Here is a 13,456-nt window from a genome sequence, read left to right as displayed (position 1 = left end):
TAACAATTGAATACATTTTATTAGGCAGCACTCAGATGTGCTGTGTATATTATYATGAAGACTAATCCTGCTATTTTATTTCCTTATAAATGATTGCTAGAGGTTTTTTTTTAAAAAAATGCATTGACTAGAAGCATTAAGAACATTTAATTCTGACTTGAGGTTTTCCATATACACTTAATTGGGGCCAATATTTTGCAAAAAGATTTGTTATTTTCAGTAGAATTCCCCCCCCCCCACTACACTGACAGGAGTTTTCTTCCTTGATTTCCAAGGAGCTTAACTGGTTAAGGCTATAACTTATGCCCAAATGATTTCACATTAAAAAATAGAGGCTTTCTTCTCAGAGATTGTCTTAARCTATGAATGACTTCTGAAAGTCAACTCCTTTTAATATTTTTTTAATATGGATAGAATATGCAATATCTTAAATATCAGTTTAATAGTTTTAAGACAAGTATGATGGAAGGAATCATTACTTAGACTCTTTAGTCTCTATTCTTACGCTATGAAAGGAAAACAACTTTTTAAAGCAAATTTGTATGTACAGAAACCAAGTGTGCAATACYAGTTCACCAGGCTGCCCTGACGTTCCACATGTGAAGTCACATTAAAACTCTATTTCTGCAACTTCTATTCTGGAAAATAGTTTTGATTTTAAGGCTTGATCCAAACCCTGCTGAAGACAGTCTTTCCATGACATGAATGGGACCACAGTTCACAGACTGCATGGGTCCATATTGTATTCATAAATGAAAGGTGATTTGGGGCAGAGAAGGCTTACTAAATTTTTATAAATAGCAAACTATACCACAAARTCTAAGAAAATACTCTTGCTGCTCTCGTTGTTGAAAAGTTATTCCAACTTAAAGTGAAACAGAAACCATCCCTCTGTCATTTAGCTTTCAACTCAGAATTAAGAGTTAGAATTTTTCACTTTTTCCCCACTATCACATTCAATAATGAGACTAGGTTAAAATAAGCTCTATACTATACATTATATACGTGTGTATATATAATATAATACATAGATAGAACAGCTCTATGCCATATATTATAGAGCTGGATTCAAAATAAATTACTTTTCCCTACAGAGTTACCAGGCCCAAAAGCCTAGCTGATTACCCAGTAGTCAACAAATTAACGATATACCTTGAAGGACAACGCAGAATAAAGGAACAGAGGGATTTTTTCATATTTAGTGATATACAAAAGTATACCTGATAATCTAAAATGCTGAATCCCAAACCATTTTTGTCTTTCTCCAGTTCAATAACCTTCACATCAGGAGACCATAAGGCTAATTCCCCTTCCTCCTCCTCAGGATTAATGCCTTCCTCAGGCTTCACCTGAAAAAAAAGTTCTAGGTCAAATACAGTGCTTTCAGTTCTTTACAAGCATTATTCATTGAATATTTTGATTGCCAAYAGTTTCTACATGCGCCAAAATATGACCTTATATGGAATTACAACTTGTTTGAACATTGTGAGTCCATTTGTAGACAGTGGTACCTTTTCTGGCCTGCTGCTTGGATATTCTTTGGGGACTATACCTACCTATTCCGAGTGTCAGGGCCAAACCTGGCATACAAATATGCATATAGCARTAAAGTGTCACAGTATTACTAACCTGTTACTTGGTGATGAATTTCAGCTGTCCCATTAGATGCATAAAGGAAAAATACATTTCTTAGCATAAAAGATTTAACCAGTCACAGCTAATTCAAAGCCCCAACATTAGAGATATCATCCGATACTTGTGGACTTAGATATGTAGAAGAGTCTGTATTGTAGCTATACCATTAACATCCAGTGTGAAAAAGCATTTTCTTACATTTATGCTTTAGCATAAAAATTGTGTTAAAAGGTATAGTTACCCAAATCCCCTAGGTGAGACCAGCTTCATAAACACATCTTCCAAAAAAGGTATCTTTCATTTTAGCTTTAGTCTTTGTAAAACGCGAATGAAAGATGTGACAATAAAAGCTATAAAATCTTGTACTATTMACTTCATACCAATTAAACTCTAGTTCTTTGGACAAATCTGCCTCCTGTGCAGGCCACTTTATGGGGCAAAAGAATGTTTTTTCCCCCCACATGCTTTTTCTTGTTGCTCTTGTCAAAAGCAAGCAGAAATATCATGAGATAGCTCTAATGAGGAGGAGACCTTCATCTGTTCAACCAGGATCACCTTATGCCAAGTATCTGCCACACACAAGGATGCACATGGAAAATGTTCAGTTAAAGACAATACCAAGAAATGCAGAACAAGCTCTATTGCAATAGAAAGCTTTTTACAAAAACAAACATAACTCTACTCTTCCACAAAACATAGTATTTCTTCTCCAACTGTCCTCCTAGAACTCACTTTAGAGGTTGCTGAATCAGAAAAGAAACCAAGGCATAAACATGTTTTATAAACAGGAACAACCATCACACGTGACAAGATTTAGCTGGGAACTTTACAGTTTCCACAATAGAAAGGAACATAAAGTTTCATATTTTTCCAGTTCTGCAGAAAAACTTCATTCAGAACATGGAAGCAATCAGCTAATGGTGGCAAAGATGTGATTTAGCATAATTCAAAGCTCTCACTCACCTATTAAGTATAAGAATGATGAATAGGATGTACATAGTCAGCATGCTAGCTCAGTGATTTACCTACCTTGTATTTATAGCACCGAGAAGTTTCTAATGAAGTTTCTAACCTGTAAAAACTGCAGCAAAAGTTGCACTGTTGCAAACATGAAGTACCTTTCACTGAAAACACCAGCAGTCCCTTAGGAGCCCACAGCAAACGACAAAGGCAGCTTTATCTGACAACTGAATATAGAACCACCTCACAAAACTCCATAAACGTATTTTAGGAAGAGTTGTTTTCAGAYCACTGAAAAGTGGTCTGATCAAACAACAAAAGGAAAACAGAATAATATCTTCACTACATTGGAAATATTTGTTTTTCTCAAAAGGTTGCCGTCATTCTTGCCAAGGGACTTGATGAAGAACCTACCTTTTGTTCGGGAGGCAAAACCCTTGYACTTGGCTCATCAACAAGAGACTCGTTGCCGTCATCAAAAAGGCGCCGGCAGCAAACGAGGGTGAAGGGAGGTGGCACTTCCTTTAGGAAAGTGACCGCCTCGCGCCGCGATTTCCCACGCAGCTCAACTCCATTTACCTACACAGAGGAGAAAACACCCAAGCAGACTAAGATATTTAAAAGGGTATCAGCTAGATTTGCCAATCATCCCTTTTGCTTACTTGGTCCATATGAGAAACACCTGTCTGTCCCACACAGTATGGGAAAGTCTAGTTCTACCCAGGGGTTTCAGCAAAGCTTGCATGGTGTCATTAACATATTGAGGCAGGAGTGAGCATGCATTAGCACAGGACTTGACCTTCCCCTGCAAGGGTTTGTGACTCCGTCATGTTTCTATTCTCTTCAGTGTGCCTTTGTTTTCAGCTTATTACTTTTCCTAGTCAAAATCTTTCCTAGCATTATTTCACTCATACGCCTYTTTGCCTTGGATTTTTAGCATTAGGCTTAAGTGTTTCCATGAAAAAAATACCAAATTGCTTAAGAAAATACAGATTTTAAGTCCTAATCAAAAACATGAAATAAAACTTAGCATAACTCTGTCAGAGGTTTAAAATATAACAAAATGGTTGAAACCAAAAAAGATTCTACAGAAAACAAGCAAGAATGTTTATATAATAAAAACCAAACCAATTACAGTAAGCAATTCATCAGAAAACCCTGACAAGAGAAGGCTTACAATCCCACAAGCTTTAACTACTGAGTGACAAGAGAAGACTGAAAAGCAATTGTTAATGGATTTTATAAACTACAGACCTTTTTAAAATAAACAATAGTAACGTTATTTTAAAAAYGGGATATTGGACTTGCACTTAAGGAAAATTAGAACTACAATGATTTATTTATTATGATTTGCAATATCTTGAGATTACACCTGCTTGCACCATAACAGTATCTTTCAATACACAGAAAGCAGAATTTCTGTAGGTGCCATAGGTGTGAACGTCACCAGTGTTGATGAGTAGCATGGCCCCAAAAGAGCAGAGATTTAACCCAGTTGGTGCAGAGGACTCAATTCCTATGCCACTCGYGTCCACGGGGGCTGGGGGGCAACCACTGGTTTAGGATCTAACTCAGACTCTCCAACTGCTCCCCAACATGAACCAGAGCACAGTAAATGGGAATAACTRGAGATCATCTTCAAAACTTCTGAGTCCAAACTAAAATGCTGATGTACATTTCATCCTAGAAAATATAGCGGCTACTTCTGTGTGCAGAACTACTAAAGGCAGCCTTACCTATGCACTTCACCTCCCTATGCTGCTCAGACTGCTCAACAATCTCACTTCACATCAAATATCTCCTTTCAGACCACCTTTTTTTGGTCTTTTCTTTGTGCTCCCTATAGCATAAATATATCCTCCAGTCTCTGTCATTCTACAGCCCACCTGAGGAGAAACACTCAGCGCTATCACCTTCCAAGCGGCTCAGTGAACTGCTAGGGGTTTTTTTCCCCCTGCAAGAATTACAGCAACTGCTGAGCTATCAGGCTAATCCATTAGTTAATTATTTAAGGAGAAGTATCTACGCGTAAGGATTTTTTAATGCATCGAGAGTGGCAGCACTGTGGAAAGTTACCAGCTTTGCAGGCGGGCGGTGATGGATGGARCCGAACGCCGGGGCCCTCCCAGGCGCCGGGGACTCCCGCTCTCCTCCTCTCCCAGCCTCCGACGGCCAGGGTGCCAAACGCCCCCTCAGCTACCGCCCCACGCTCGTTAGTTGCTCCATTAGCAGTTTTATAACAAAACCGACAAGGACACAAGGAAGCAATTTTAAGAAGTCGTAGTAATAACAACTAAAATTAGAAAGAGTGAAAATGCCACACCTTCTGTCATAATGCAAGCACATTACCAAAACTAATCAATAATCAGGCTCACTGTATATTAAAACAAATGAACAAAAGTCATTAGTGATCACATTTTAATCCCAACTGCATCGGGACCAGGTAGAGCCGCCTCTTTTAGGAATGGAGCTGTCACTTTTTCCACTGCAAACCCCTACTTAAGGGGATTTATAACTTGGCTGCAAAAACACACTCTGGGCTCAAACCTGGCATATACAGCTTTAGCCCAGAGCACATTTTTATTTTGTTGCTCTTTTTTGAGCTACAAAGTAGAAAAAAGTTTATGCTTACTAGCTTTGGACAAATCTGTGAACTTGCAAAATAATGAGTGAAACTTAAAAAYACACAATTAAGTTTTCCTACACTACTCTGTAGCACTGCTTTATTGCTTTTCGTATATAAGCTTTTGTTTAGTAGCCAAAGAATTTAAACAACACTTTCAGCATTCCATTAATCCCTTCCTTTAGGAATCAAGATTTCCTCCATTAAGCAATAACTGAAGAAAATGTTTTAGGTCTTAGTGATAGGAGTATGAATTTTTGATGCTAAAGGGTAAACAACAAGTAAAAGCAAGAGAGCCGTAACGCTAAGATAAATTAATCTTTCAGAAGGCCTGATTCTGTTTCCAATGATGTCAGTTAAATRAGTTCTTTGCATACAGTAGAAAAAGATTCATATTTAAAATATTCCACCAAGAGTAGGAGTTCAACAGAAAGTGACTTTTTTTTCTTGGAGTTTTATATTTATATGTGTGTGTATATATGTATATGCACACAACTTAGATATTATTTTAACATTATTAAATGCATATCCTTCCTGAGCAATCAGGTCTGGTCCGATCCTGATTACTTCAAAGCTGCCACGATACCTCTTTATACATATTTAAACAAACTGATGTACTAGCTCATACACACAAATTGTCTTTCAATGCTCAACAAGCAAGTTGTAATGCTTAACAGGAACCATTATTCAGAGACTGTTGTAAATTTTTCAGCAGTGACAAATATTAAGGAAGATTACCCACCGCATAAAGCGCCAAAGCTAATGCTAAATTGCTCTGAACACCGAAGGACCACAGGCACAAATACTTTTAACGCAAATATCATCTCTGCCCTCCTGACTCTTGATGTTCATGTTCAATATTTCACAAACCAACATGAAAGTCAGTTGAGGTCGCAAGAACCCACCATTTTGTTCATAAAGGAGGAATGAAAGAGTGGTAGGAGAGAACTCTAAATTTCAAAGGACTGCCTCAACCACTTCCACCAACAACTCTAACATCACTATTGCAGCCAAGCTAAAATTCAACACAGCATTTTTTTAAGGGGATGCAAACAAGAAACACAGTTCTCATTTTGGGAGCTTCTACCTCCAGCAGTTCATCCTCCAGTCGCAGAAGGCCAAGTGCTGCAGCTGGRCCATCTGAAGCAATGGATGATATGTAATGATGTCCATTGAAAGTGTCAAGCTCAACTCCTAATCTCAAGGTGTGGATTGGTAATAGCTGCCAAAAGATAAGCATAGCAAGGAAGCTTTTTATATATAATATATACACACACACACATATATAATATAAGGACGTATATAAAACACACACACTTCATTAGGAATTCAATAGCTCACCAGTCAAACTAAACATATAGTGAAATGATTAAGTCTTTACATTGCCATCAAATGTATTACAGGACAAGTCTCCAGGATTTCTCCACACAAACAGATTGCATATTAGAAACATTCTCTCCTTTGGGGAAAAGGCATTTTGCACCATGCTCCTAAATAACACTATTGTATTGGAAAAAAACAGGGAAGAGGAGCACCCTCTAAAGTCTATCCTACCCAAAAGGTGTTTTCAACAAAGCTGAAAGACTTTTTTTTCCCTGTAGAAAACCTCCAGCCAACAACGTATTTCTGTTAATATTAGGAAAAACGGGATGAGACTGAGACATTATCCAGAGAAGACAGGAGAATGACAGCAATATGGGGACAGAGGAAGCAGGCAATCAACTGTATCTGCTCTTTCAGTCTGGCAATTTTCTGGCTTTTTGTGACTGACAGTCTTTCTGTCCAGAGTCAACCACTGATCCTCGGCATCCCATCTCAATGATGCCCAATGAGGACTTTATTGCCTTTCTTCACTGAGATATCCCCATAGGTATTTTAATCTGAGTCACCTCCAAAAAAGAGTATTGCAGGATACTAATGCACATCTTGAAAGCAAGATGTGCATTAGCAAGTTGATTAGCAAGTTGAAAGACTTAGAAGATCAAAAGTAATTTCAGCTCTGGCCAATGTGACCACACGGGATGCCCCAGCAGTACTGCTGACCAGCTTCTAGTGCCACTCTAGAAGAATTTCTCAAATTTAGCAACTCTGCTCCACTCTTTAGTGGCCTCATTCTGTAACTGAATTATAATGTCATGAAGTCCTCAAGAATCTGAGGCTTACATGTTACATGTGTGTATCCCCTTTATACCTTTCCATAAGCTTCAACTAAGGTGCAGAGATTAGTTTTCCAGGTGCAGATGGAACTGCCTGGGTTTCAACTGGCACCCATTGCCCCTTGTCCTGTCACCGGCCACCACTGAGAAGAGCTTGGTCCCTTCCTCCCTATATTCTCCCCTCAAGTACTTGCACATATTGATCAGATCACCTCTCAGTCTTCTCTAGGCTAAACAGGCCCAACTTGCTCAGTTTTATCTCAGATGCTCCCATCCCTTAATCCTCTTTGTTGCTTTTTGATGGACCCTCGTCTAGAGACTCCACATCCCTCTTGTCCTGGGGAGCCCAGAACTGCCACCAATACTCCAGGGACGGCTTCCCCAGAGCTGAGCAGAGAGGCAGGATCCCCTCCCTTGACCTGCTGGCAACCTCCTGATGCAGCCAGGAGCCCATTGGCCTTCTTGGCCACAAAGGCACTGCTGGCTCATGGTTAATTTGTCAACCAGAACTCCCAGGTCCCTCTTCGTGGAGCTGCTTTCCAGTAGGTTGACCCCTAATCTATCCTGGTGCCTGGGGTTATTCCTCCCCGGGTGCAAGACCCAGCACTTGTCCTTGTTGAACCTCATGAGGTTCCTCTCTGCACAACTCTCCAGCCTGTCCAGGTCCCTCTGAATGGGAGCACAGCCTTCTGCAGTGTTGGCCACTCCACCCAGCTTGCTACTGTCCACAAAGTTACCTCTAGGTACTTCACACAAGTCATTCCTTTCACAAGCCATACCTTGGAGTACTTCTGGAGCTCTGAATCATCTGTAATGGGCATATCCACATTCACAACCTAAAAATCATACAGCATAACATTTTTATATAGTAGCACAACAAAGACTTTACTAGAATGATGAAGTCTGGCCAAAAAGAGATGAATAAAACAAACTGCATTTAAGCAGTTATATTGATGGAAAATAATCTTAAACAAATGTTAGAAAAAAATCTTTCTGACACATTGAGGAATGTTGCAATTACACACAACTAGCAAACTGCAAAGTTACTCTTTTGCTGAAGCCCAAGCACCAGTTTTAACATGAAGGGTCAAGTCTTGTACAAACACAAAATGCAATTATGTTTGACACAAATACCCAAACCAGTTCGCCAATCAGTAAAGTACTACAGTTCAAATTCTTACTTCAGGTACTACAACTATCTAATATCTAGACTAACCATTATCTTCTGCAATCTGTTTCCAACATGGCTTGAAATGCATGACTTAAGGAGTTTAAATTTGAATGCACAATAACATATGTAAGTTTTCTTTCTTTTCAAGATGTGCTGAAGGGATTTCTGGTCACTTTTTTTGAATATAATGACTATAACCTTTATCACCAATTTTCTTGCACTGTCCTTTAACAGGACAATCTGTAACCTTAGAAAGGTTATTTACTCGACTTCCAAATGTAGCAAGATTAAATCTATGGCCATGTGGCCTAGGGTAGGGGCCTGGGATACTGAAACTGAGCATGTTTGGAATGACTGCTAGACCTGCTACATGCAAAAAAATATAGTCTTGTAAAATTAGATAACTCCTTCAGGCTCCTTTGGATATTTCAAGCTTAAAGAAAGTATCTACAAAACAACACAAAATGCCAGCTTTTTCTTCCAGCCGAACTTTTATTACAGTATCCAGAGTCTAACTTGCCAGTACTTAAGGTACTTCTCCCAACAGACAGAATCCATTTCATACGCACTCAATGGTAACTAAAAGAACCTGACTCCTCAGATGTCCGTTCACAATTAGGTACCGTGCAGCAAATAATCCTACACAGTCACTGTTCTAAGGTTTCCTCTCTCAGAACAGGATCTTAGTTATGTTCCTTAAAGCTGGTACCACAAAGAACCAGAAAAACAGGAGCCATAAGTGATGTTAAATCCTTTCTTCAGTAGTTATTTCCTCTAAGAGAAGTACTCACAGAAAATATCAAATTTGTCTCCTTTGGGTGCTCTGCCAGTTTCAGCGGAGCCAAACACAGGAAATGAAGGTAGTGTCAGACTGAGCTACCAGGCTGAAATCAAACTGCTACCACTGGCCATGGCCAGGCAGGTCTACAGGTACATACAAAAAAAGAGAAACTGGAAGAACTGAAGACTGCTTTTAAAGTGGCTGCCATAGCAGTTTTTCTTATTTAAAAGGACTAATTATTAATATTTTCACTTGTGCCATTTTACTGGCTGCAGCTGAAGAATTAAAAATGCACAGTTCCACAAACTAAGCAGGTTTTCATCCTCTCTGGGAAGTGTGATAATGCTAAGGGAAGTAATATCAGACTCTGGAAATGTAAGAATGGGAATACCAGGCAACTAAAGTGGGTAGCAAAGCAGATTTATTGAATCATGTACATAATCTTATATGAACTTCAGATCTTAAAGGAGTGCTAATGGAAAGAAGAGGAGCCAGTTTCTCAAGACAGTTCTTAAAGACACTTTAAATCTTCCAGCAAGAGAATGGAATGATAGCTAGTCTAAGTAGTAAAAATAAGTGTCTCTAAATCATGTGGACAAGCACTGCAAAGACAAACAAGATACGTTCCTGGTGGCAGTAAGATTTTGTTAAGACTTTGGAAAGAATGTCAGCTGGAGTCTTTTATCTATGCTCAGTGGCTAACATAGCATTGCTAAGCAGTGGTGAATTAAAATTTCAGTCARCTCCTTATGACGATTCATATCTGCAAAAGGTAAATAAATCTKTTGCCTGATAATCATTCGTAAGAGATGAACAAGCAGCTTATAGGCACCAGCACCACAAAGTTATGCTCCCTTGAATTACCTCCTTCTCTTCCAATACATTTGAAAATCATTCTTTCACTCTTTGAATAAAATTGTAATATTCTTTGTGAAACATAGGAGTAATATCCTGAGCTTTTCCCCCCCATCAGTGCCCAATAAAAAAATTATAAACAAAATCATAAAAATGCCAACTATTTTAAGTGGATGCTATGATAAATAAAGGGAAGGTTGATTTTCCTAATTCACCGGTCCTGTCTAAACAATAACTTCTACACAAACAGAATAATACTTTTTTTGAATCCTGCATTTCCGCCTTGAAGTTAAGGGAAACAAAATGTGATGTTATTGATTTGTTCCAAATACTAAACAGCTTGTAATGCTAAGCTCACAGATCTGTAATTTAAAGAAATAACCCACATCAGTGTACTTTAATGAAGGATAACATACCATAACTTCATAATCAGGTCCCAGTAGGCTTTCCCACTTGGATTTCTGCTCACATGCTGCAGAGAATGGGACTCCTCCTAAGTATGAAAGGAAAAAGCATATTGTACATTCAGAAACCCATCTACTTCTAAAGAGTTCAATAAGAATTCAGTGTAAATAAAAGATTACAACAGTCACAWAAAGGAAATCGCATTAAGTTGAGTCTATCAAACAGTGCAAATCACAAAATGACTTTCAGGAAAACAATGCCCCGTGTCAGCTACTGCTATAGTGCAATTTATTCGACTAAGCAGCAGAAGAGGTGATGCTTGCACTGACAAGATGTGAATTTGGTACCGCGTGTTCTGTAAATAAATCACTCTTTCAGCCTGCAGAACAAATTTCAAGCAGCTTCAGAATTTGTTGCTGCATTTGTTGCCTGCCCCGCCAGGGAAGCATCATCTCCCCCCAGAATGAGCCCCCTTAAGGAGCAAACACCTGACAAGATACCACTGTTATCAGGGGGCTGCATCAGCACAAATGCAGCCACAGACTTCAGTTATACATTTGGCAGGTACAAAGCCTTGTCTAGTTTAATTAGGCCAGTAAGTAACATGAGCTTTAATATAAGCTCCAGTTCTAAACCAGTCTTCCGTGGGAACTTGGCTATCTTGACATTTATATCTTTTCAGCATTCTTACTTATGCAACCAAGGCAGTATTACACTCATGTAAGACAATTTGACAGAGCTAGACAGCATAAAATGACTGGCTGCCCTGCATTTGACCTCATCCAGAAGCTCAGCACACATATAAAGTTCCATGCTGAAGAAATGTTTAACTGGTAAGAATCAAACTCTAAAGCAAATTCCATCGAGCAGCTACAGCAGCAGCAACCGGAGACGGAATTACTGAAAACTGCTTTTCCCCTGAATGACTGTAATAGTTTGTCAGATGTCTAGACAAGGCACAGACCACTTGGTATTGCTGATGCGTCACACTAAAATTCAGAATGTAAATTACAATCTCCCAAGCTGCACACAAACTAGCAAGCAAAATATCTCTGGGGAGGGTTTTAAGATACCAAGAGAAGCCCAGACCTTCCTGCTAGCAAAAGGCAACGCAACCAGGATGCCCAACTTCCCCRGCTTTCAGCTCTTCTGCAGGCTGCAAGATAAAACCCATTTACGAGCTTTGCAAAAGACTCCTTATTACATCATTTCGTAACGTTGAAGTTTTCAGCTCCTTCAAAATAAAGGCTTAAATCACGTTATACAACAACATAATCAACCATGGCATCTTTTCCAAATATCATCTATTAAGCTGAGGAGTCAAATGCTATTGAACTGCACTGAGTTCAACTGGAACTACCTGGGGTTTCTTTTTATCTATAGGCTCACAGAGTTATAAATATTGAAGGAGTCCTGCAGCACAGGTAACTCCTTTTGATATCAAAAAAACCTCTCTCTCAGAACAAAAATAACCTTACTCGAATTCTCCTAAAATTTATAAGCTTCATCTTATGATTTTTTCCTCCATATAGGTTTAATTCACATTTCTGAGAAACATTCTTCACGAGCCTTATCAAGCACACGCTGTTCACTATATTTATTTCTCAACTGTGGCAAAAACAAAACGAGGGCATCTTTCTATTCTCCCCATTTGCAGAAATATGCAGGGACACAAATACTTCACAGTTTCTTATTCTGCTATTACAAAGTTATAGCCTGAACTCACAGGACCTAAGCCCCTGTAGTCCCCTGTGCAGTCACATATGGATGTTAAGGCTCACAGAAAGGAATAAATCTTAGGATCAAGCTCAAAGTTCAGTAACTCTAAGTTGTTTTCAATTGCCTGAATACAGTTTTCCTTGTCGCTTCCAAAAAGCACTACCAAAATCTATGCTTATTCAGACCAGGTGCTGATGCACATCTCCATTCAAAGGTTCTCTCTTTCTTTATAGCAAACAGACCTTGAGGCCGTTGCTTGCAACTTCCTCAAAACTGTGAAAATATTGGAGAAAGTGAGTTGAATTAGATGATTAGATACTTAATTCCAGGGGTAGCACCCAATTCACTTCATTGTTCCTTTCTTTTAATACTTTTCAGACAGATTTTTCTACATGGCAAATAGGAATTTACTTCTTTTTAGTGTTTCATCTGGAYTGATTTCTCATGGCCTAAAATACATACTACATTTTCTGCAATGTGTGAGGCCTCAGAAAGGGAAATGTCCCAGGATCAGCTTTCACTGGCAGCAATCTGCAGTACATTTAGAGCTCTGCCTCTCTGCCTGCACTTCTATTCTATGCAGCTTTCTTAGTAGCTACCAAGAAAAAAAAATCACAAATGTCGTGTATTTGATTGTAAATACAGTCTTTCCTGGTCAAAATTGCTGGCATCTTCAAAATAAGAATCTTTTTTCCCCTTGCAATCCTCTCCTGATTGCACAAACTCTCTGTATKAGGATGTACTGTGCTCTACTACACATCATTAATACACTCCCTTTATCATCTCTACAGCTGGATGTTATTCTCCAACCTTAAGTTATTCTCCAACCTTCTAAAAGTTCCTGGCTAGCACTGCCATATCTTTGGGTTTTGCATACTGCCATAAGGTGAAAACAAGCTTTTTTGCCCACTCTGCAGTCTTGCAGATGCAGCTGTTAACTTAATTGCCTCTAGCCTGCTAGCAGAAAGTTTAAGGCCTCATATACATTGCATCCTGAACCACGTTGCCTTTGTAATAGAATGTTTAAGTACGGTTTTGCCTGGGCAGAATTACTATTTAATACCTTTCCAGGAAACACAATTTGAATAAGAATTTCACATAACCAGGCCTAAAGGGAAGCAATACATATTTTATAAAACATACCTTTTACA

The 13,456-nt window shown here is 38.9% G+C and overlaps 1 protein-coding gene across 2 annotated transcripts in view; it reads right to left on the bottom strand.

The window, feature by feature from the left end:
* Positions 1–13,456, bottom strand: part of PATJ (PATJ, crumbs cell polarity complex component) — a 136,609-nt gene that overhangs the window by 97,449 nt on the left and 25,704 nt on the right. For both annotated transcript variants that reach the window (XM_026040711.1, XM_026040712.1), the window contains exons 12-16: positions 10,598–10,674; positions 8,154–8,210; positions 6,306–6,440; positions 3,010–3,174; positions 1,221–1,349 (exon numbers count right to left, since the gene is read on the bottom strand). In XM_026040711.1, coding sequence (XP_025896496.1) covers positions 1,221–1,349; positions 3,010–3,174; positions 6,306–6,440; positions 8,154–8,210; positions 10,598–10,674 — 563 coding nt within the window. The remainder of the gene's footprint in view (positions 1–1,220; positions 1,350–3,009; positions 3,175–6,305; positions 6,441–8,153; positions 8,211–10,597; positions 10,675–13,456) is intronic.

This window comes from Nothoprocta perdicaria, unplaced genomic scaffold, assembly GCF_003342845.1.
Source record: "Nothoprocta perdicaria isolate Ctin4 unplaced genomic scaffold, notPer1 scaffold_262, whole genome shotgun sequence".
Classification (NCBI taxonomy): domain Eukaryota; kingdom Metazoa; phylum Chordata; class Aves; order Tinamiformes; family Tinamidae; genus Nothoprocta; species Nothoprocta perdicaria.
Note: the sequence above shows the minus strand (reverse complement) of the source record. Positions and strands in the feature narration are given on the sequence as shown.